General features: G+C 49.5%; 2 protein-coding genes across 3 annotated transcripts in view; one reads left to right on the plus strand and one right to left on the minus strand.

Moving 5' to 3' along the window:
• Positions 1-15,600, plus strand: part of LHPP (phospholysine phosphohistidine inorganic pyrophosphate phosphatase) — a 76,853-nt gene extending 61,253 nt beyond the window's left edge. The window contains exon 7 of one of the 2 annotated variants that reach the window (XM_014945355.1): positions 14,797-15,600. In XM_014945355.1, the coding sequence (XP_014800841.1) occupies positions 14,797-14,887 (91 nt within the window). In that variant the 3' untranslated portion in view covers positions 14,888-15,600. The other variant, XM_014945354.1, reaches the window with a different exon arrangement.
• Positions 15,601-18,657: 3,057 nt separating this feature from the next.
• Positions 18,658-22,539, minus strand: part of FAM53B (family with sequence similarity 53 member B) — a 42,135-nt gene continuing 38,253 nt past the window's right edge. The window contains exon 5 of the mRNA XM_014945321.1: positions 18,658-22,018. Coding sequence (XP_014800807.1) covers positions 21,689-22,018 — 330 coding nt within the window. The 3' untranslated portion in view covers positions 18,658-21,688. The remainder of the gene's footprint in view (positions 22,019-22,539) is intronic.

A 22,539-nucleotide genomic window follows, 5' to 3' on the forward strand; every position in this document is an offset into this window, starting at 1 on the left:
CGTGCCCGCAAAACCAGGGTGCCTTTGCTATTTTTTAAGCCAGTTCAAGCCAAAGGGAGGGATCCCGAGCAGCGTGGCATCCCGGGGACATCCCGGGTGACCCCCAGGGCTTGTCCCCATGGGAGGGCACACACATGGCTATGGGGACACACACCTACCTACCCTCACCAGACTTCCAAGCCCTTCATCAAGGGCACTAAAATCAAGGGGATGGCTAATTCACATGAGAAGGTTTTCTCTGGATCAATGGGGAGGGCATTTCTGCTTCCCCTCCCCACAGTGTTTAATTGCTAATCAGGGGGTGGGTTCAGCTGCTCCCATTCTCTGCCTCTGTCAATAAAAGCAGAGAGGTTCCCGCTTTGTGACAAAGATGTTTATCTTGCCCAAATTTGTGGGAAGCTCTAGGAGGCCGTCCTTCCTGCTGCAGAGCTCTAATGGGGTAAACAGTTGCTGTTACTTAGTTTCCAGATTTTTGTGAATGGGGGCTGGGAGGAGGATGCCTTAATTAATCCTTTGGGAAAGCGGTTGGGATTCTGCCTTGTTGTTTTGGGTTTGTATCTGAATAGCATCTCCTGTTGCCTTGTATTTCTGCCTCTCTCTGATGGGTAGTTTTTCTTGCTTCTTCAAAAGACCTGCCCCATTATCCCAAGTGAAGTTGCTGTCTCCAGCCCCTGATGCCCACCTCTGCCAGTGTGCCAGAGCATCAGCAGGCTGAAAATACCCGTGGGCTACTTTAAATAGTGTGTTTTATTCCTCCTGTGCAGTAATGCATGGCGGTGGCTACTGGGTGGATAGTATAGATGTCTCAACAGAATGTAGTCAGCTGAAAAGAGGAGGTCTCTCTACATCTCTTGACTGCTTTTGGCAGGAGCTATTGAATTTAGCTTAGAAAGGTACCAAACATTCATTTTTCCACCTGTTTTTCAATCGTGCCAATAGCCTAGAAAGAGCAGCCCCCATGGAGGACAGCCTTCAGGAAGGGAGATGGTCCCTGTGTAGCCCAGTCCCCGTGGTCTGTGGGTGCAGGTGGGCTGCTGAGGGGCTGGGGCTCAGCTTTTCCTCCTGGTGACTTCAGAGGGCTGTTTTAAGATATAGATGTTTTTACTTTGTTTAAGGGAAGGTTGGAAAATGACTTGTTGAAGCATAACCAAAGTTATGCCAGACCCCTGGGTTTGAGGATTTGCACAACCTGCGGGTTTCAGCCCCCTCTTTGGATGCTGAATCAATATTTTGTTAGGTTTTTGCAGCAGAGGGACACCTAGGTAAGGGGTTTTTTCAGCGCTTTTTCTTCACGCTGGGATTCTTCAGCCTGGGTTGGAGGTAAGCACTCTTCCTTGGGATTTAACCACTCTTGTGACCCATAAGAGGATTTCACACATGACTTACAGAGAAACGAAGCTGGCCAGTGGACTTTGTTATGAGGCAGGACTTCGAGAGAAGGTGGAGGAAAGCATGGTCCCACCAATGCCTCCCTGCAGGCACCAGGATGTACCTGTGCTGGGGGCACGTGCACATGTCAGGCTTTGGTTTTTTTTAAAGCGATGTTATAAAATGCAAGAGAATGTAGAAGGGAGACACAGGTGGGACTTGAAGGTTGGAGGGAAATCCCAAACTTGTGTTTGGGAGTGAAAAACTTTTGTGCGTGTATTTGGTTGTGGATTTTGTCCAGCTGCAAACAAAGAGGGTTAATGGGGACATCCTGTCCCACTGCTGGAACAGGTCACTACAGGACATCTTCAGCCTGTACTGGCTAATTATTAAATTCAGGTATATGCAGCCATAAAACTTGCAGAGTGTTGCATCTATAGTTAACTACTCAAACAGCTTGTACCAAATATGTGCGATATTCTTAAATGGTCATTGCTTTCTCAAAACAAACCCATTTGTATGGGCTTTGGAGAAGTCCAGGCTGCCCTGCTCTTTCCATCCAGCGTGAAGGTATGAAAGGGGAGTGAGGTGCAGGAGCAGGTCTGGAGGAAGGTTTTCCATTAGCTGCAGGTAGTAATTTATGGTGGGAAAGTAACAGGCAATTAAACCCCTTACGTTGCTGAGCATTAATGTATAGTGCTGTAAGTTAGAACATTTCCTTTAATGTTTTACTTAATGAAGATGAAGTCTCCCTCTTTATGATCTAGTGAAGTCCCTTCCACACAAGGGCTTGACTGGTTTGTTTGAAGAATTTCTTTTTTATATACTTATATACCCACATAGCACACGCAAACACCAAGCCTACATTTCAAGCTACTGCTTCATTGTAGATGGGAAAAAGACAGCAGAAAGGATTGATTGGCCCTCCACAGATTTCTCTGTGCTGTCTTGAATGAAATTTGAAAGGGATTGGGCTTGTTGGGTTGGTTTTAACTTCATAGATATCCCCACCCTAAGATGCCTTGTAAGAATTTAGCAGTATCTGCAGAGAATACAGTCTTCTTGGCTGTTCCACCTCCAGTACAAAGCGATCCTTTGAAGTATTTCAAGTAGTAGATTTTCTCAAAGGTATCAAGCGTGCTATGTAAATAAACTTCATTGCAAGCCAGGTTGGGTTACAGAAGCAGCAGGTCCACAGCTAAAACCAGTATTATGGGCCTTTCATTCTCCAAAGGATTACCCTTCACTTGAAGCTGATGAAAAGGGAGGAAACTAGTCTCAACAGAACTAATCAGATAAAAGCAAATACTATAGATACCAACACGGTAAAGCAGTCTCCATCCCACTGTTCTTGTTTATTTGGGTTTTCTCCTCCTCTGTTTTAAGACCATAAGACTTTTTTATTGATTTAATATTGAAGAATGGTACCAAGTTCAGTCTGATCCTAAGAAACACTGAGTGCTGTCCCTGAGCTGGTAGAACAGAGTGGGAGCTGAGCTGCAATAGCCTTAACGAGAGCTCTGACGCCATTTATAGTGCTCTCCCATGACTTGCAAGACTTTTCCAGTTTTCCCTTGGGAGAGGTCAAACACCTGGAATGGAAGAATCTTGCGTCATGCATTGCACTGGAGGGGGAGTGTCATCGCCCCCCTTTTTCCTTCACAGCTCTTCTGGGCACCTTACCCTTGGCTTCTAGGTCTTGGATCTCACGAAGAACTGACTCGAAACCATTTTAGCATTAGGAGGATGGATGTGATGGGGTCTGAAAACAAAGTGATGGCTGGGGTGGTGCCTGGTGACATTGCTCTGAGTGTGGTAAGTGATATAGTGTGGAAATAGTAACGTCGGAGTCCTGATGATTGTGTGGTCTTGGGCTGTGGTTTGCACGTGTGAGTGACAACCAGCAATAAACTGCCATGGGAAGCACCTAGGCAGTCCCACAGAAGCTAATTTAAAGAAGCTATTTGGAGGTGGCCACAGTATTTATTACCCACTATGTTTATGCAAGTGGCAGCCAGGGACCAATGGAGAAGAGGATGCTGGAGGCTGTGTAAGTTCAGTGCGGGACGCAGACCCAATGCTTTACTGCTCAAACCCAAGTATTCATCGTAGAATCATAGAATTGTCCAGGTTGGAGGGGACCTTTCAGATCATCAAGCCCAACCATCAACCTCACACTGCCAAAACCACCCCTGAACCATGCCCCTCAGCACCACGTCTGCCCGGCTTTTAAATATCTTGTTGGTTAGTTGTTTCAGATCTGGGATTATTTATTTGATGACGTAGAAGAAAATCCCTGCTGATGGACCTCTTGGTCTTGGAAGACCAGTTGGTCAGTTGTTTCAAATCTGGGATTATTTATTTGACGACGTAGAGGAAAATCCCCGCTGATGGACCTCTTGGTCTTGGAAGACCAGCAGGACCAAGGGCTCAGGCTGAGTCTGCACCAGGCGTGTGGCTGTAGCTCACAGCAGGTCGGACACGCCGGCAGCCTTGGTCTGAGGAGCCGTGACTCAAGGCTGGAAGGAAGTGGGTATAAACCTTGGGCTGTTCTCCTGGTCGGAGCAGAGGGCTGAGCGCCAGGATTTAATCCTTGCACTAACAATGTCAGCTCCGCATACTTCCCGTAATCCATTCTTAAGCACAAACCTAGATGTGGTTTGACACCTTGAAAAATGTTCTCCCTCCCGTGTCCTGCCCGATGTTGGACCAGGTGGAAGAGAGCCAGGAGGAGAAGGAAGACGCCGTGGCCGTCCCTGCCGGCTCCCTGGACGGCTGCAATGAGCACGTTTCCAGGGCAGAGCTGCTACACGTTTCCTGCTCCTCTTCCAAAGAGCTCGAGATACTTGGATGGAGTGTGGTCTGTACACACAGCGTGTCATCATTCTTTGAACGGCGTCCCATCTCTGTCAACGTAATCGACAGAGGACATCCTGCGTTTCTCTGGGAGGAGGTAGCCAAGCCTAAGATCACTGTTGCCAATTAAAAAAGAAAAGGGATCCAATGTGGGCTTCCTATTGCTGGTCTGTACGGGATTGTATTCTTTTCTGTTGGATTTAGGAGTCCAAACAGCCCCGTGCAGTAGCCCAGAGGCTGCAGGCACAGGGCTTACTTCAGTACCTGCTCAGTTGCTGGAAGGACTTGGTTTTCTCATCACTGAAACAAAGCAGAAGGAAAATCTGCTGATCAGCTCCATCCGTTTGGGCAGCTGATGCAGGCCTGGAAAAATAAATGGCTTTGTGGGCCACTACCTTTGGGGAGATGTGCCGGAGGACCAGAAGGAGTTGCTGTCTGGGAGATGCACTGAGCTGCTTCCCTTCCTCGTGTAATTCCCACTTTTGTAACAGCTGCTGGAAAAAGTTCAGAATAATCCATGGAAATATGTTATTTAGAAGAAAATTACATTGTGATAGAAGCTCAACATCACCAAGTGAAGGCTGTGTTGCTTTAGGCACCATGCATAGAAAAGGATACTCCCTTGGCCAAAAGCTCATTGCCTTCAATGCAAATGGTGTTGTGTGGATACACCTATAGGTAAAATATTGGTAAAAAAAGATATTGGTAAAAATATTCCCTGGGCAAATGAAGTATCATCTCCTTGGTACTGTGGTTATGGAAGCAAAGGTAGATAGACATTCACAGCATGCAAACTTCCAAAGAGTAGATCATGAAGATCTCATTGGCTGAAGAGCTCACATGGCTCAAGTGAGCCATAATTTGGACTAACCGTAGCAAAGTTTCTGCTTTAGAAGGGGCAGAAGTTTCTGAGGAGTTATTTGGGGGGGCTCTGCCTGCTCACATAGCTCCGAGCCCTTTCAGAAGGCACAAATAATGTGCAGACTCAAAGCTGAGGCTGGACCCTGGCCTTTAGTCCAAATATGTATTCCCTTTCTTTTTATCAGTTATATATGTGATATATATATATAATTTTTTATATCTATATATATGTCTCATGGAGACCCCACGGAGAGGTCCTGCTGTGCCGGGGTTGCTGCACGCCCATGTCATTGCCTTGTCCAGGCTGAGCAACTCTGCAGCCAAAGATGTAGAGCCTTTATTTTCCAACGTAGGTGCTTTTTTGGCTTCTCGTATGAGAAAGGTTTTGGAGCAGGGAGGGGCTGGTTCCCAACACGTGCGTGAATTGGCTGTTCCTGCCCTTTGGCTCCGTGTGTGTCTGTCTGCTTGGGTTTCCTGGGAGTGGCACAGATAGTCTCATAGTTTCATTCGCATGTAAAATTAAGACTGATGTAGTGAGCACCATCTGAAGACAAATATTATTCTCCTCGGGGTAGCTCAGATTCTTGTTTGGTGAGAAATAGTCTTTTAATAGTCTCTTTAATATCTTTGAGTGTCTTGTTTATAGGGTTACATTATCGGTGCAACTTCAGCCTGATACTTTTTCAGTTAAACTTCAAACAGCATTCAAAATCTGAAATTAAGACTTAATTTCTTTTATAATCTGAAAAGATTATAATCTGCAAAGCTCCTTTCTTGCTGGTATCTGGGTCTGCCAGAGTTGTGCAACTTAGATCTCCATGCAGTGCTTTGCAAATGCAGAAGCCAGCGTTCGTTTTACACATTTCATATGGATTTTGTAAGCAATGTATTAAAGGAAAGCAATGAAGTATTCTCTTAGGTTAAGGTTCTTTTAAAGCACCTACCAGAGTAAGATGCCTGAGTGCCACTGAGCTTCAAATTCAGCCCTTGAAATTAATCTTCCCCACTCTTCTGCAGTATTAAGTCTCATTAACAGCTAATGCATTGATTGCATTTGAGATGCACATCTGTTTGTATATATGCACAAAGATAATATTTATGTCCAAATTCTTTCTCAGGGGCATTTAAAAATTATTTTCTACTGAATTGAGTAAGGTCGTTTGGCAAAGCCACGCAGGTCATCAATAATTAATCCAAGCAGGCAGAGCTGAGTCTCACGGTGCTTGTTAGAGGGGATAGTTTGGCAGAGCAAGGGCAGTTCTCAGATTTTCTCAGCAAACAGCAAATGTGCATTTAACTTTGGAGGGGGAGAGGGAGAGTTAATTTTATTGAAAGCAGCTGTGCTGGACTTGCACTGCAGCACTGGGGGATTCCGTACGTACAGTGTGGAGCTTCTGGTGCCCCAGTCCACCCCAATCTAACCCCCTGGGCCATCAGGCTCACACAAACGTGCCCAGCATACGCAGGTTGTTTCCACCATGCAGTAAGAAAAGAGATGGGATTTATCTCCTTAAATTCTATCTAAACTTTATCTAAAAGCTGGACCAGATTCTTTGCATCTACCCCTCACTGTCAAAGAACTGGTTCTGGGGTATGAGCTCTTCATCTGTTTTAAATACAGTCAGTAGGAAAAAATGATCTCTTCCAGAGGATATTTCCTATCCAGACTTGTTATCTAAGAAGATGGGATGGACATGGCACAAGTACCCCTCCCTTTCCCCTCCAGAGGACCTCTCGGTTCTGAGGAGGAGGCTCCTGAAGAGGTTTAGATGACCAGCCTGAGCACAGCATCTTCCTTTTAGACAGACAATGCTGGGTGAAATGGGTCTGGACCAGCATGACGGGGGAAATGCAGGTGACCAAGGGGTGAACGTGGACCTCTGTGGAGGCTTCCCGTTCCCTCTGGTGAGACATTTTGTGTTCTTAAAAGTTTATCTGTTTCTTCTAGCTGTATCATTTGGCCTACCAGAATTTGTTGCACATATATTACCACTACTTCCTTCACAACATGCCCTCCCTGCATGAGATGGATTAAAACTGTTTCCATGAGGCTAAGGATGGCAGTCAGGAACCCCCTTCTACCTGAGTCTTCTTGGAGAAGACCAATCAAGTATCCATCATCCTAAGCACAGGGCAAGACTGACTTTTGAGCCATGATGGCTTAACCTTTGGCTTCAAGGTTGGATGGCACCAGCTCAGGTCTCAGCTCAGAGCCCATGTGATGCCTTCAGTATGGGCAGAGAAGGAACCAGAGCCCCGTGCGGCCAAAGGAGCCAGTTGAGTGTCCCACCATCCTGATGGCCACCAGGTTTCATCTCTCCCTGCAACACTGGGAGTCCCCAGGCTGTGTGTGTTCAGGGACAGGCTGGGAACCAGTCCAAAACCAGAACAGGTATGTGTGCTGCTCCCTCTGCTCCACTGTAATGCTGGGACTCACGCTTTTAGTGCCTGGCGCCTGCTGAACTGCTTGTGCTTTACGAGATGAGTGAGCTCTGCAGCTTTGACAAGGAAAATTGCTGCCCAGATGCCTGAACACCGGTGTTCTGCTTGTTCAAATATTTGTTCAAACCAGCTTGACTTTCCAGTGCATTTTTGCATGAGGGGTTTTGGAGGCGGTGGAAAGAAGTCAGTTCTAATAAAATCTCGTGCTCTGGTGAGAGCATTTAGTCAATAGTACCCTCTGTCCCCACGGCAGAACTTCGCGTCACATCTCCCCATCGTCATCCTGCCTTCCTTCATGCCTCTTTCTCACTTGCTAAGTATGTGGATGAATCTGTATATGTCCTATCCACAGCCTGTAAAAACACTTTCAGGATTTTTAATCTCCAAAACTCTTAATCTGGTGCGTTCACATGTGCTGTATTTCCTGAGACAGAGAATAAATAGGGATGGGTGGAGGAGAGCAGCTGCCTGCATCATCCGCTTCCTCAGCGTTGTGTGTCCAGCGGCCTGGTTCGTGTGGTATATCCTGCAGAAGTGGCAAAAATTGGGATTATTTAAGGGATAATTAACAACTGGCACAAGGAAAGGTCGTGCCTGTGAAGAGAAGTACTGGAAATGTTTGTGTTGCTTTATGTGCAAAATCCACAGAAGTTTGCCACTGCTGGCCTCCAGCTTTTGATCTGTCCTGGTCCCCTCTGCTCCTTTTACTCCTTTATTTTGATGAAGCCCCGCTTGCTCTCCCTGAACCTGCAGTTATGATCACCATTTCTGATCTCCTCCCTGCTCCCCCATGTGATGTCCTGCATCGGATCTCAATGCTGTGAGTGCCAGTTTAAAAAGACCTAGTAGAAGACCCGGTGGAAGACCCGGTGGAAGACCCGGTGGAAGACCCGGTGGAAGACGGGGTGGAAGACCCAGTGGAAGACCTGGTAGAAGACCTAGTAGAAGACCTGGTGGAAGACTTGGTGGAAGACCTGGTAGAGCAAACCACAGCATGGACACCACGTGCACCCATTTTAGCCCTACCAGTACTCGCAACATCCTCTCCTAAGCAGTTATTTCTGGAATTGTGTATGTGAGCTCACTAGTTGGAACATCACCACGCAGCCAACTGATTAGAAACAAACAAATTACCACAGCACTCCAAATTAAATTTTCAGCACATGTGCATTTGGAAAGTACAAGTGTTCACCCCAGGAAGTGCCTTGAAATTCAGAAAAACAAAGATCTTGGGAATGTTTACTAGCATTTGCCAAGCTGCTTGTTTTGTTTTTTTTTTTTTGTAAGGTAATTTGTGCAGGAAGATAACTCCCTGTCCCCCCAATCTCAGCATTTTCCTGTCTATTGCCTGGAGAAGTGCTGTCCCTAAGCCGGTTTATTCTGCTCAGTTAAAACTGTAGCAGTTTAACATAAGTGGGAATGATTAAGAAGAAAGCCCACAGACTTCCTTCAGATGTCAGCAAACAATTTGGCTGTTAATTTTTACCTGTTTGTGGATGCTTGAATTTAAATGAGTCGCAATTAAACACAATTAGCTGTGTGCGCAGTTCCAGGAGGCAAGAGAAGAGCAGTGGGGGATGCTGGTTTGTTCTGACGTGGGTTTGCTTTCCTGGAGCTCTGGCAGGCGTGATGGCCAGGAGGAGATGGCATGGGGAGGTCATCTCTAGAGGCCACCAACTTCTGCAGGAATGTAGAAGGCATCCTCAGCTGTGTGGCTTCTGGTTAGGAGTTTCTGTTGATGGTGGCCACCTCCCTGAGGAAAAGCATCTTCCCAAATGATGGCAGCAAAGCAAAGGAAGGTGCTGGCTGCTCCATGAGGACAAACCTTCTGCCCTGGGTCACGCACAGCAGCTCGCCAAAATCTCACGTTTTAACCACAAAAGCCTCTCTGTTCTGGGTGCGATCTGGGTGTGACATGAGATGTGGGGTCCAGGGACGGGGTTCCCTGAGGTTCTGGGACCTGCTCCAACATGGGGTGCGTTTATTGGCTTTTGGTGCAGGTTTGTCCCTCATTGTAACGCCAGGAAGCGTGCTCTGCAGCCATTCATCAGCTGCCCATCAGGGTGCTGTCACTCACTGTGATTTATTTGGGTTATTGGTGCCAAACTGATTTAATTGCACTTTTCACAAAAAAAAAAAAAAAAAAGAAAGAGTTTCACTTGTAGCACCGAGTAAAATTATTGCATCTGTCCAAAGAAACTAGCAAAGGTTACAGTGTCTGTTTACATTCCTCATAAAGAAAATCTTGTTAAACTCTGTCTCACATATTTTACAGCCATGGTAAGAGCCCCTGAAGAATATGCTCTCAGGAGAAATGGTTTCAAGGTTTTTTTTATCTGGTTTGATGCAGCTAGAGGTATATGCTGTTTGACTTGGGGGGGTTAGCGGGCAGCCTGTGTGGTGGCACAGAGAGGTCCCTTGTACAAACAGAGAGGGAGTTGGTGGGATGAGGTTTACTGTCTCCTGGGACGCTGTGCTGCTGGAAAGGTCAGGGATGGTGGGACACGCTGCGTTACCGACCAGGTTTGCCAAATGACTGGGGCTCTGCAGGCTGGAATGTGAGATCATTTGTCTTTTTCCAATTAACTCCGGTGCCTTGCTTTGGCCCCGCGTGGTGTTTTTCCTCCCCACCCCTATTTTTAAAGAACTATGCACAAGCTAATTTTAACCTGGGATACTAATCATGCGTTGATCAATCCCCATCTGCTCCTGTTCTCTGAAGTCAAGTTTCGACAGGTCCCGGATTGAGCTGGATTCTGGAGCTGTTTCCATCCCCGTGGCCATGACTCTGTGTCGGCTACCTCCACGCAGGCTTTTATCTGCTAAATATTTAGTCCGTGCAGTAATCCAGCTGTTTCCTTTTTGTTCTCCATATGTTTTGTTGGAAATGAGCGCAGGCAAGGCGCTGAGAAAGTCATTCCAACCGGTACGTGGAGTTTCCTGGGACAGTGTGACGTGAGGGTTTGGGGCTCAGACACCCCCTCTTTGTTCCCGGTGGGGTGTTTGGCTCCCAGTTCAACAGGACACCCCTGGCATCCAACCATGTGTTTTCCTTCTGCAGCTCCAGTTCCCTTTGCAGAGCAGGTCCCCTATGAGAGCGCTGGTCGGAGCTGGCTGTGAGGAGCATCCCCTGCCCACCCCGACCCACAGACTAAACCTGACAGGTCCCCTGTGAGAGCAGTGGTCGGAGCGTGGAGCTGGAGGAGCATCCCCTGCCCACCTCGACCCACAGACTAAACCCGGAATCCCAACTGGTTTGGGAAAGAAAAGGGTTAGCTCAAAGTCTATGTTTTTAGGGACATCCTTTTACATTGTCCCTGGCAATGCTCTCTTCTGCATCTATTCCATAGAATCATAGAATGGGTAGAGTTGGAAGGGACCTTGAAGGTCATCTAGATCCTCCTGCCCTGGGCAGGGACACCTCCATCCTCCTGCTCTGGGCAGGGACACCTCCCACCACAACAGGTTGCTCAAAGCCCCCTCCAACCTGGCCTTAAACCCCTCCAGGGATGGGGCAGCCACAGCTTGTGCTTGTCAGAACAGACCTATCCAAGTGGAAATCTGACCCAGGCACTAAGTGAACCTTCTTATTCTTGCAGAAGTTGTTTTTTCACTGTTCCTTATGAGCTGGGATTTGACTTTATGCTTAACCAGGAGGAAGCCATCACTCTCTGCTAGTCGGTGGCCCTGGTACCACGCTGGAGCTCCTCTTGCCAAGTGACCGAGCAAAGAGTTAAAACTGCAGAGCTGGTTTCCTGCAGCTCCCTGCTGCTTCCTTGATGTCTCAGCGTGGAGCATTGATCTGAACTAACCAGTTTAGTATGGGCAAGGATCTGGCTGGGAGCACACAGGGCTATAGATAGCTGCTCAGCTGCTGCAGCACTGACAGTGACAAATGGTCCCGGGGAGAGGAGGATGTTTAGTCATCTCCTGAGGATGATTTGATGGACATGAGTAACTACCGAGCCTCTGTCGGCATTGCATCATGCTAAAGAAACTTCATATCTTTAATGTGTTGTAACGTACAGGTTGTTTTGGATGGCTTTTTCTTTTGAAGAACATACTCTGCTACCATTGCCCTGTGCACAGAAGCACAGATCATGTGTCCCTGAGCCCTCACAACGCAGTAGAGACCAAGAAGGACCACCCCGGATTTCAGAGGTTCCCTGTGCTAAGCCACTTCTTTCCCTGACCTCTTCGTATGCCACCAAGGTGGCCACCAAGAGGCAATGCAGACACGAAGTGCCACATTTCCCAGAGGGAGCAGGAGGCTGTCATGGCCAGTTTGGGCTGGAAAATGTTCTGGTGGTGCTCAGCCGCTCCAAGGAGTCCTGCTTTGCTGAAGAGAGTGTTTCCCAAGGCTGTAGTTGATTTTTCACAAGCGAGTTTGTGTGCTGGCCAAAACTGCTGACAGCTCAATATTCAGCTGCAGAATATAATTTTCTGTCATGTTGATTTATGTTCTTCTCTGCAACCAGAGTCCCATGTAAAAAAAGAAAAGGATCGGAAGGAGTTTGTCTTAAAGTGAGCTCGATGCAAGTTTATTCTTCAAACTGTCCCAGCAAATTAAAGATATTTTTAGGATATTTTTAGGATATTTTAAGAACCATGGACATTTCCTTGATGACTGGCATTGAGCAGCTGAGTTACAGGTGGATTTCTGTCTAGTCAGTGCAGATACCAATCACAAAATCCTCTTAATAGATCAAAGAGTGCTGTGTAATTGAAAATTTCTCGTAGAAGCATTCGTTTCAAGCTGTTCTTAAAACTGGATGTAAAGTGGAAAGACGATTTTATTACTTTTTTTTTAGATCTCCCCTCAAATTAAGGATTATTGACAAGAAATGAGTGGTTTGCCATGCTCCCCAAAAGTATTTCTGTATTCATAAAAGCCTCTTGGTTAAATCAGGGGGTGAGTAATAATCGCCACCTAAGGGATGGATACATACTGGATTTTTACTCACTCTATTTATTTATTTGAAGGTTTTTTCTCTATTGTATATTACAATTTGCATTAGTTTCAGGTGTCTAAATTCTTCTTCAGTTAAGGAAAACCTAAAAAGCATCATAAATCACTGTTCTTATTGCACTGTAGCCCTGTAACGAGATAGAACTTGGATAATTAAATAAAGAATAACCATGGAATAACCTCCCACCTTTTAAATAAGATGCTTTCCTGACAGCCAGCACCACCATCGAGTCCATTTCATGGAGCCATTGTCCTTGTGCCAGGTGTGGCTTCGCAGGTGACACCAGGAAAGCTGAAGAGCAGTGTTTTTTATTTTTCCTGGTTGCACACTGTAACTTTGCAGCAGGTAAAATCTCGAGCAGTGTGGGCTCCTGAAGGAGACTGTGCCTTTGCAAGGAGCTCCTGTGCTCCAACCTGAAGAGCACAGCTGAAAAATACACAGGAAGGAAATAGCTCTTGGGGGGCTTCAGTGCTGGAACTGAAGGAATCATTTGGTAATTGTACAGACAAGTGCTGACCAAATTCTGCACATCATAAATAATAATAATAGTAATAGTAAATAATAATAATAATCTCTCTGCCTCCTGTGCATCCGATGGGAAATGCTTCTTCCCTGCTGAGAAAAATACAGGTTTGCCCTTTACAGGCAGCGAGAGAGTTGGGAGATGGACATTAGGGCTTTCATCTCTTTCCCAAAGGAAAACCATTAAGTGTATAAAATCCGTATGTTTTCTCCTCAGCAGCTGTTGGGTTTCTCAGCCCAAGAGCCATAACAGGACCAGGAGGTTTGGAAAATTTCTGTCTCCCACATCTGTGCCCCCCCCCCGCCCCAGCCATGCTGCTGAATCAGTAAAATGGGATTGTGCATCTGCGCCTCGTTAGGCCAGTACCTCTAATTAAACCATGGGCAAAAAAATGGCTCTGAGCCGCCCTGCTTTGGGGTGATGGCTCATGGTGGTGGGTGAGTCTGACCCTTTTCATGGTAGTGTCTGAAAGAACCATGGTTAGATTTACAAGAAGGTGGTGTTCCTGCAAAATTAAACCCTCACAGAGCTTTCTCATTCACTGTAGAAGCTTTCAGTGTCTCTATGTTGGAAGTGTCGTCTTCTTTACCTGTTTATAGAGAAAAAACAGGGGAGAACTATTATTTGCACAGTTCTGTGGGATCCTAGGCTTGCAGTGAAGTGTTCTCCCAGTGATCCCTCTCTGCTACAGCTACTGCCTGCATGAAGAAGTGCCATGTGAAATGCAGTGCATTAATTTGGGTTAGCTTGCAGTGAAGTGTTGTCCCAGTGATCCCTGTCTGCTACAGCTACTGCCTGCATGAAGAAGTGCCATGTGAAATGCAGTGCATTAATTTGGGTTAGTTAATGAGGTAGATTGTCTTCATATGAGGCTTTGCAAAGTTTTGCCCAGCCCAGTTGCAGGAGGAGATGGGATCTACTGTAGCACCCAGGAAAGAACTGGGTATGGAGGAGGTAGGGAGAGGAGAAGGAAAAGGGGAGGGAAACCAGAAACGGGAGGAATGTGAGACCCAGGCTCACCCAAGGGTGCTCCATCTGGGGCCATCTTGGTGCTGTCCTGGGCTCTATGAGGACAGGGTTGGAAGTGTCTTCTTCTTTACCTATTTCTAGAGAAAAAACAGGGGAGAACAATTATTTGCACAGTTCTGTGGGATCCTAGGCTTGCAGTGAAGTGTTGTCCCAGTGATCCCTGTCTGCTACAGCTACTGCCTGCATGAAGAAGTGCCATGTGAAATGCAGTGCATTAATTTGGGTTAGTTAATGAGGTAGATTGTCTTCATATGAGGCTTTGCAAAGTTTTGCCCAGCCCAGTTGCAGGAGGAGATGGGATCTACTGTAGCACCCAGGAAAGAACTGGGTATGGAGGAGGTAGGGAGAGGAGAAGGAAAAGGGGAGGGAAACCAGAAACGGGAGGAATGTGAGACCCAGGCTCACCCAAGGGTGCTCCATCTGGGGCCATCTTGGTGCTGTCCTGGGCTCTATGAGGACAGATGGGGACATGGGTTGGTTGGGTGGCTGGAAGCCTGTCCTTGCTTAGCTGTGCCCTCTTGTCTCCTTTGCAGGCCTTGCGATGAAAACCACCCCCACGTGAAGCCTGATGCCTACGTGAACAACCTTGCTGAAGCGGTTGACATCCTCCTTCAGCAGCTGTAAGACCGATGGAGCCATGGGCCATGGGGAGGAAGGAGGAAGAGGAGGCCTCCTGTGCAGCCCCTCCATCCTCACCCACCTCCATCTGACGCTAAGGGACCCAGACCTAGCTTTGCCCCTTTGCAGGCCTTGCGATGAAAACCACCCCCACGTGAAGCCTGATGCCTACGTGAACAACCTCGCCGAAGCGGTTGACATCATCCTCCAGCAGCTGTAAGAATGATGGAGCCGTGGGCTACGGGGAGGAAGGAGGAAGAGGAGGCCTCCCGTGCAGCCCCTCCATCCTCACCCACCTCCATCTGACACTAAGGGACCCAGACCCAGCCTTGCCTGGGGTGGTGAGCATCCACAAGCCTAAATATTTCACTTAACGGTACTAAAACGATCTACTGACCTCGTCAAAGGGAAGAGCGAACCTTCTGTCCTCCAGCACGTCTTGAACGTCGTCCCCTCGGTGCCGTGGCCCTGCCAGCACAGCTGAAACCAGCTCTCCCAGGATGGCCATGTTCTTCCCTGGACTGTCTGCCCGAGGAGGGTGCTGAGGGGCCTCTGCCTCCCCCCAGGTGATGCTGGGGGGTGTCTGTACCCCCTTTAACTCTTTGCTCACCCCAGGGACCCAGCCCTGGGTGGGAAACGGGGCACCCGGCACCCCTTCATGGACTGGCTTTGCTCTTTAACTCGCCCTTTCTGTGCCTTTTGGGGTGGCTGAGATGGGGTGGGAGATGTCCTTGAGGGGTGATGGAGGCCACCAAGCCCCGGGAGCCTGCTCTGCAGGGTCCCCTGTGTGCCTGTGGCCATGGGTGGCAGGAAAACCCTGGGGAGGGGGAGAAACCCCTGTGCCCTTGGCAAACTGCTAATCCAGTAATTCCGTGGCACATTAGGGAATAACCATGGCATCATGTTGGGAATAAACCCCATCTGGTAGATCCAGCCCCTTTGTCTGTGTGTTCAGTGGGATCAGCACTGGTGGGGATGTTCAGAGGATCCGAAATGTTTTTCCTTGCCAGGAATAAGCTGGCCATGGGACTGATGGGCTTTTCCTCCCCTCCATGGGGGTCTCACAGGCTGATGTGGCCGGGGGGGGACACGCAGGTTTCCTGCCTATTCCTATGAAAATTCCAGCCGTGTCCCACGCAGCTCCAGCTCACCCAGCAGCGGGTGTTCCAGCTGGGATTGTGCTGTGTCCAGCTCTGGAGTCCTCAGCATAGAAAGGACATGGACCTGTTGGAGCGGGGCCAGAGGAGGCCACGAAGATCCTCTGAGGAATGGAGCCCCTCTGCTGTGAGGACAGGCTGAGAGAGTTGGGGGGGTTCAGCCTGGAGAAAAGAAGGCTCCAGGGAGACCTTAGAGCCCCTTCCAGCCCCTAAAGGGGCTCCAGGAGAAATGAGGAGGGACTCTTTGTCACGGAGTGTAGGGACAGGACAAGTGGTAACAGTTTTAAATTGGAAGAGGGGAGATTTAGATGAGATACCAGAAAGAACTTCTTTGCTGTGAGGGTGGTGAGACACTGGAACAGGTTGCCCAGAGAAGCTGTGGCTGCCCCATCCCTGGAGGGGTTCAAGGCCTCGCTGGAGAGGGATTGGAGCAACCTGGTCTGGTGGGAGGTGTCCCTGCCCAGGGCAGGGGGTGGAACTTGAGGGTCTTTAAGGTCTGTTCCAACTCTAACCATTCTATGATTGGCACGGCAGGGATGCTTGACCCTGCCATGAAGACCAGCGTGGGGAGCTTGGCTCCAGCCCATTCTGCTGCTCCTGGCTTCAGTTTTCCAGTCCCAACTGGGAAACACTCCGTGTAAGGCACCAGCTCCATCAGTCCTGTTGCCACGACTGTCCTCCAGTTCTGCTGGGTACCCAGACCTGGTACACCACTCCCTCATGGCTCTGGCTGCCTGGATGGGACAAACCCAGTTTGCACGCTGAACATCCCATGGGTCTGATCCTGCACCCACCAAGCACCCACCACATCAGTCTGGCCCCAGCTCAGCCCCATCCTGCTGCCAAGGGGGGGCTCAGCCTGTGCAGGGCTGGAAAGTGAAGTTCCATTTGAGCCATCAGGCCTGAGATTTGTCCTTTTTTTTTGTTTTAAATGGGGCTGAGCATTGCTAAAACGAGCTGCCACTGACGCTTGCCAGCGTTTCCAAGGGTCACCTTTGCAAAGGTCACCCTTTTATAGGCAAAAGTCCCCTTTCAACCAGCATGTCAGCAGCTCTGCGCCCCCTTGGGTTTTGGGGCAAGACTTTGTGCTTTAGACTGGAGGGGAATAAAACTATTTGGGCCTCAACCTGCTTCAAACCTGCCATGGGACCGCGGAAAGGTACGCAACTACATGTGTGTTTTATATATATTTATATATACATATGATGAGGCAGCGTGTTCTGGCCACTGTCTGTGTTCAGCTACTGCTTTTTGCATTTGCAAGCAGGAGGTGACTGATAATTCCAGGGATGTTTCCAGCAGTCCCAACAGCTGAGGATGACCCCGGTCACCGAAGGACACCGAAGGGATGCTCCGTGTTCCTGGAGCAGCCGGCGAGCGCTGGAAAACCTTGTTTTCAACCGGCCTCTGTGCTGCACGGCGCTCCTTGGGGACAGCGGGGGGAAAGCGGGCTAGGAATTAAATTATAATAAAATAAACCACATCTGGGAAAGTGACCTTAGTGCGATTTTTTGGGTCTGTTTTTGTATCTTTTTATCCTCTGGGTAGCGGTTCAGCCAAAGTGTACGGCAGTGCGTGCACCCGGGCGCACGCGAAGGATGCCGCGGACCCTGGTGGAACCTTGGGGCTGTGAAGGATCACCGAGAATTTCTTTTTTATCCTATAATTCTTCCTTTTTGTTCTGGTGTGCTAAGCCTATCGCTGCAATCTGATTAAGTTTAGGCAGATAAACATCCTGCCATCTGTCATGAAACTTTTTAAACTGTTTGCTCACTCGAGGAAACGCAGCCGCTTTCCTTTCTGGTTTACAAAGACCGTAGGGAGATCCAGCCCCATTTTTCCCCAAGAATTTATTTAACACCCCCCTGTGCCCTTCCCGTGCTCTGGTCTCTTGCCTTGCTCAGGTTTAGATTTTTTTTTAAGGGGTGGGACACTATATCTGTCCTTAAACACAAAGCAGAAGGCACTTAAATCACCCAGCAGAACGGTTTGGGTTGGAAGGGGCCTTAAAGATGATCCAGTTCCACCCCATGTCCATTTTTTTGTCCCAAGGCTGAGACATCCTCATTATTTTGAACATGGACACTCCAATGGAGGGTCCCAGACGGGGGCTTTCCAACCCACACCCATTTTTTGGGACCCATTTCCCCCCCTGCCCAGCACCCATGGAGATGCCAAGGAGAGAAGAAGCCCATGGGGCTCCTCCACCCGCACCAGCTCTGCCCCACCAAACCCCAACCCTCTGCCACAACCCAGCCCTTACACCCCCCAAGGGTGTCCCCAGCACCCCCCACCCCGGCCACGGGGACAGCAGAGAGAGGCGAGACACCGACCCCGGTGTCGGGGGGGATGTGTGTGTGTTATTGAACCAGGAAGCTTTATTTACACAGTAAAAGTAACAAGCAATTTCCTGAGACTGAGCTGCTCTAGTGCAATCAAGTCATGGGGGGGGTGGGAGGGGGCAGCCTGCACTGGTGGGGGGGCACCTCGGGCAGCCCCTCCCCAGGGACACGCGCGTCCCGCTGACATTGTGCAATCGCCAGCGAGACGTGGCTACTACAGGTCATCGCTTCAGAAGGCTTCTTTTTCTTTTTTTCTTCCTTTTTTTGTTGGGTTTTTTTTATTTTGATGGGGTTTTTGTTGGCCATCCTCTTCGGTCACTTTCTTGCACATCAAACCCATGAACCGGCTACGATCCTCTAACCTCCTACGTCCGTCTGGTCAGCCAGGAGCTTTTAAACAACGCACTTGAAACACAACTTTAGGGGCCCAACAGGCTCTGCTATAACGTGGAAAAATTACAATCTATTTTACAAATACTTCCTTTTGTCTTTTTTTTTTTTTTTTCATGTAATCTCAGAGAACAGGCTCAAAGAGCTGCACTTGCAAATACACAGCAAACATCCCTGTGCACGTGCCAAGACTTTTCCAAAGACTTATTCTTTCCCTATTAAAATCCTTTTTTTTTTTTTTCAGGATGATGAACTCTTTTTGCTCCTATCACAGCTCCTTGTCATCCCGAAACAGCCACTGGGTCATGCCCTGGACCCAATAACGAGCCCGTTTTAGGCGCCTCGCAAGGAAAAACATCCCCTGTCTGCATATTACTTTACTATCACATTCTGGCAGCCAGCAGGAATTTGCCAGGCGAGGGAGGGGGGTTCCAAAGCATCTGTGTCATCAGTGAAGTCCTTTACAAACCAAGAGCAGGACCCCCGGGGCGAGGGGGGATGCCCTGTTCTCCCGCTGCGGGCACAGGGTAACAGGGACCAACACCACCTTCTGACTTTACAATCAACGGGATGTCCCCTGAATCTGAGGCACATACTATATTATATTTAATATTTTTTAATTATTTTATTTATATATATATTTATATATATATAAATCCACAAATGTTTTACCTCTACAAAGAGAGAGAGAGGAAAAAAAAAATTTGAAAAGTAAGGCTTTCTTAAACTGAGAATAAGTACATGAAATCATACAAACCCAACAACCAAATACCCAACAGGACACCACCGTGGCCTCCAAACCATCGCTAACTGTAGTCTGTGCCTACGCTACGCGCCCAGTATAAGGCCATGACTCATTGGAGAAGCGTATTTAATAAGGCAAACGGGTTGTGCTGTATGTAAACGGAATGCTACGGCTACGGCCAGTACATCTGGGCAAGTGGTCCACTGGTCACCTTCCTACCGGCACTGGGGGGGTGAGCGTGGCACCACTAGCAGCCCTTGGAAAGAAAAGAGAAGCCCTTAGGAGTTACAGCCCCGGTGATGCCCATAGGAGAGCCCACCTGGAGCTCTGTGGCACCAGCCGGAGATGGATTTGGGTGAATTTGCCCTTTTTCGGTCACTTGGGAGCCAGCAGCTGAGGAGGTGCCTGTGGCCAGCGGGAGCTCTGTGCCCCGAGACCGGGGAGGTGGTGGTGGGGTGGGGGGTATTGAGCATCAGGAAGACTCAAAGCCGAGAACCATGCTGTGATTGCAGGGACACGGACCCGAGGGGTGGCCACAGCCCTGGCTGGGACAACACTGGTGACACTGGACCCTCCTGAAAGGGCCGAGATGGGCAGCGCCTTCCACTTCAGGAGGGCTAAAAATGAAGCCAGGGTGTATTTTCTTTTCAACGACGCAGGAAGCGACACTTTAAAAGAGCCAGAAGGTTCTCCAAAATGAAAAGACATCCCTGGTTGTCCCCTTCCCCAAATATTTGGGGCTGGCCCTACCTGCCAGCACCCGGCCTGGAGGTGGCCACTGCCACCAGCAAAACCCCTGCGATGCCAGGACAGGGATAAAGCTATATAACAGCTGATGGGTTCCACCGTGATGGGAGATGCCACACGCATCCCGAACCACCGCAGAAAAAAGTGCACTAAACATAACCAGAAATGATGAACGAAACCTGTACCAGCAGCTCTCAGCCCTTGCCGAGTTACGGACTCAACGGTGGGGCCAAACCCTATTAAAAATGTCACGTTCCTCAATTGCTGTTGGGGCTTCAACGACTTTCTTCCCTTTCTCGCTTTTGCAGAGCTGGGGAAGTAAACCCCGAGCTTGAGGAGACCTGCAGAAGATGCTGGAAGCCACTCGTACAGCTTTCCTAGAGCTTTAAACAAACAAACAAAAAAAAATAAGAGGGAGAAAAAAAAAAAAAAGAATATATGCGTCCTTCTAAACCTGTTAGGAAGCGGACAGCTTATTTTTACCGAAGAGAGTTCCTATTGTACAAACGTCATGGTCACCACTTTCTCCGTGCTTAAAAAAAAAAAGGCACAGGAAAAGTTTTTCAGTGCTGCTACCTGGATTTTCAGCCTTTCGCCAGCTGATTTTTGTCAAGTAACCCCGCGGCGTGCAGCCCCTTCACAGTAGGACAGAGCGACAAAAAGGAGGGTGGCAGCCGTGCCTCAGGTAGCGAAGAGGGCACAGCGGCTGGTAAACGGGTAAAAGGCCTGACCCCACTCAAAACAGGGTGTTGGGAACCCGAGCGAGGGTGGCACCGAGCCTGATCAGGGCTTCTTCCCCATGGGTTTGAGGGAGGGACTGGGAAGGAAAATAAAAGTAGGGAAGAAAGGCATTTGAGCATCCTCGGGCAGCGCCCACCAAGCACTGCTGGGGATGCTGCCCTGCGCTGGGCTGGGGGTCCCTTTAATTCCTCATCAGGAAAAGCAAAAAATTGGAAAAAAAAACCAACAAAAACCAAAAGAAAGTAAAAATCCAGCTCTTACCGTTATTAAATTTAAGCAAAACGCTTCACTCGTGATCTCCTTCTCGCGGCGCTGCCAGGGAGGTGGGCAGCCAGGGGGACGCGGGGGCCACGTGGGATGTGGAAGGAGCAGAGAAGCCGCAGTCGCCCCTTGGTTTGCAAATCCCAATATTCGGGTTTTCCCCCCATTTTTTCCCAGTCCCCACGGCTGGTGGTTTCTCCTTGTGCATCCCCTTCCAGCCGAATGCGGGTGGGACGCGGAGGGAGCGTGACCGGCCCCATCAGCCACACGCAGCTCTACCTTTGCAAAAAGCCATTTCCTCACTAAACGCAAGGGCTTTTTTGGGGGGGCCACCCCTGCGCCTGGCCCCCCCCCTTGTGGGGCAGGCGGTTCCCTCCGCCTGGGCCATCTCAGGCTACAGTAGTTAGGAAGAAATTCAAGATTTACACACGCGCGCACACCAATTGCTCTAAAATACCTGATGAAATTTTGGCAAAGCTGCTTCGTCCCTCCTTCCCCCTGCCTCCCCCCCACAAGCTGGCAGGAGGGGACCGGTGGTGGGACCCCCCCAAACCTGGTGGTGGGGAGCCCTCCATGGCTCTGCTGGCATCTCCCCCACCCACCCCCTGTGGGGATGGCGAGAGGACCCTCTTCCCTCCTCAGTTGTTTTCTATCTGCTCGATGTCGATCTCGCCGTCCAGCTGGAAGAGGCCCTCAGCGCCCGCCCCGCCGCTCCGCCAGGCCCTCCCGTCTTCCTCCTTCCCGCCGCCTTCCTCCTCCTCCTCGCAGGAGAGGTCGTCCCTGCTGGCCTGGCGTTCCTGGGGCCGGGAACGAGGTGGCTCCGGTACCGGGGTGCAGGCAGGGGTCCTGCCCGGCATCACCTCCGGGGAGTGGGGGGCTGTGGTCCATGGCTGGGGGCCGGGAAGCCGCTGGGAGGCCTCCTCGGCCCCGGCGCTAAGGCAGGTGAGGCTGTTGAAAGTCTGGCGGTTCTGTGGAGGGAAAAGGGAAAGAGACAGCTGAGAGAGGCACGAGGGACAGGCTGGGTCCATGGGATGAGGCCGTTGGCGTGAGGTTCCACAAGGGTCTTCCACTTGGGTCACACCAACTCCATGAATGCTCCGGGCTTGGGGAAGGGTGGCTGGAGCTGCCCTGTGAAAAAGGACCTGGGGGTGTTGGTCAACAGCCAGGTGAATATGAGCCAGTGGTGTGCCCAGGTGGCCAAGGAGGCCACCAGCATCCTCACCTGTATTAGGAATAGTGTGGCCAGCAGAACTGGGGCAGTGATTGTCCCCCTGGACTGGGCACTGGTGAGGCCCCACCTCGAGGGCTGTGTCCAGTTCCGGGCCCCTCACCACAAGAAAGACCTTGAGGGGTTGGAGCGGGTCCAGAGAAGAGCAATGGAGCTGGTGAGGGGTCTGGAGAACAAGTCTGATGAGGAGAGGCTGAGGGAGCTGAGGGTGTTCAGCCTGGAGAGAAGGAGGCTGAGGGGAGACCTCGCTCTCTACAGCTC

This window comes from Calidris pugnax, unplaced genomic scaffold, assembly GCF_001431845.1.
Source record: "Calidris pugnax isolate Ruff unplaced genomic scaffold, ASM143184v1 scaffold89, whole genome shotgun sequence".
NCBI lineage: Eukaryota > Metazoa > Chordata > Aves > Charadriiformes > Scolopacidae > Calidris > Calidris pugnax.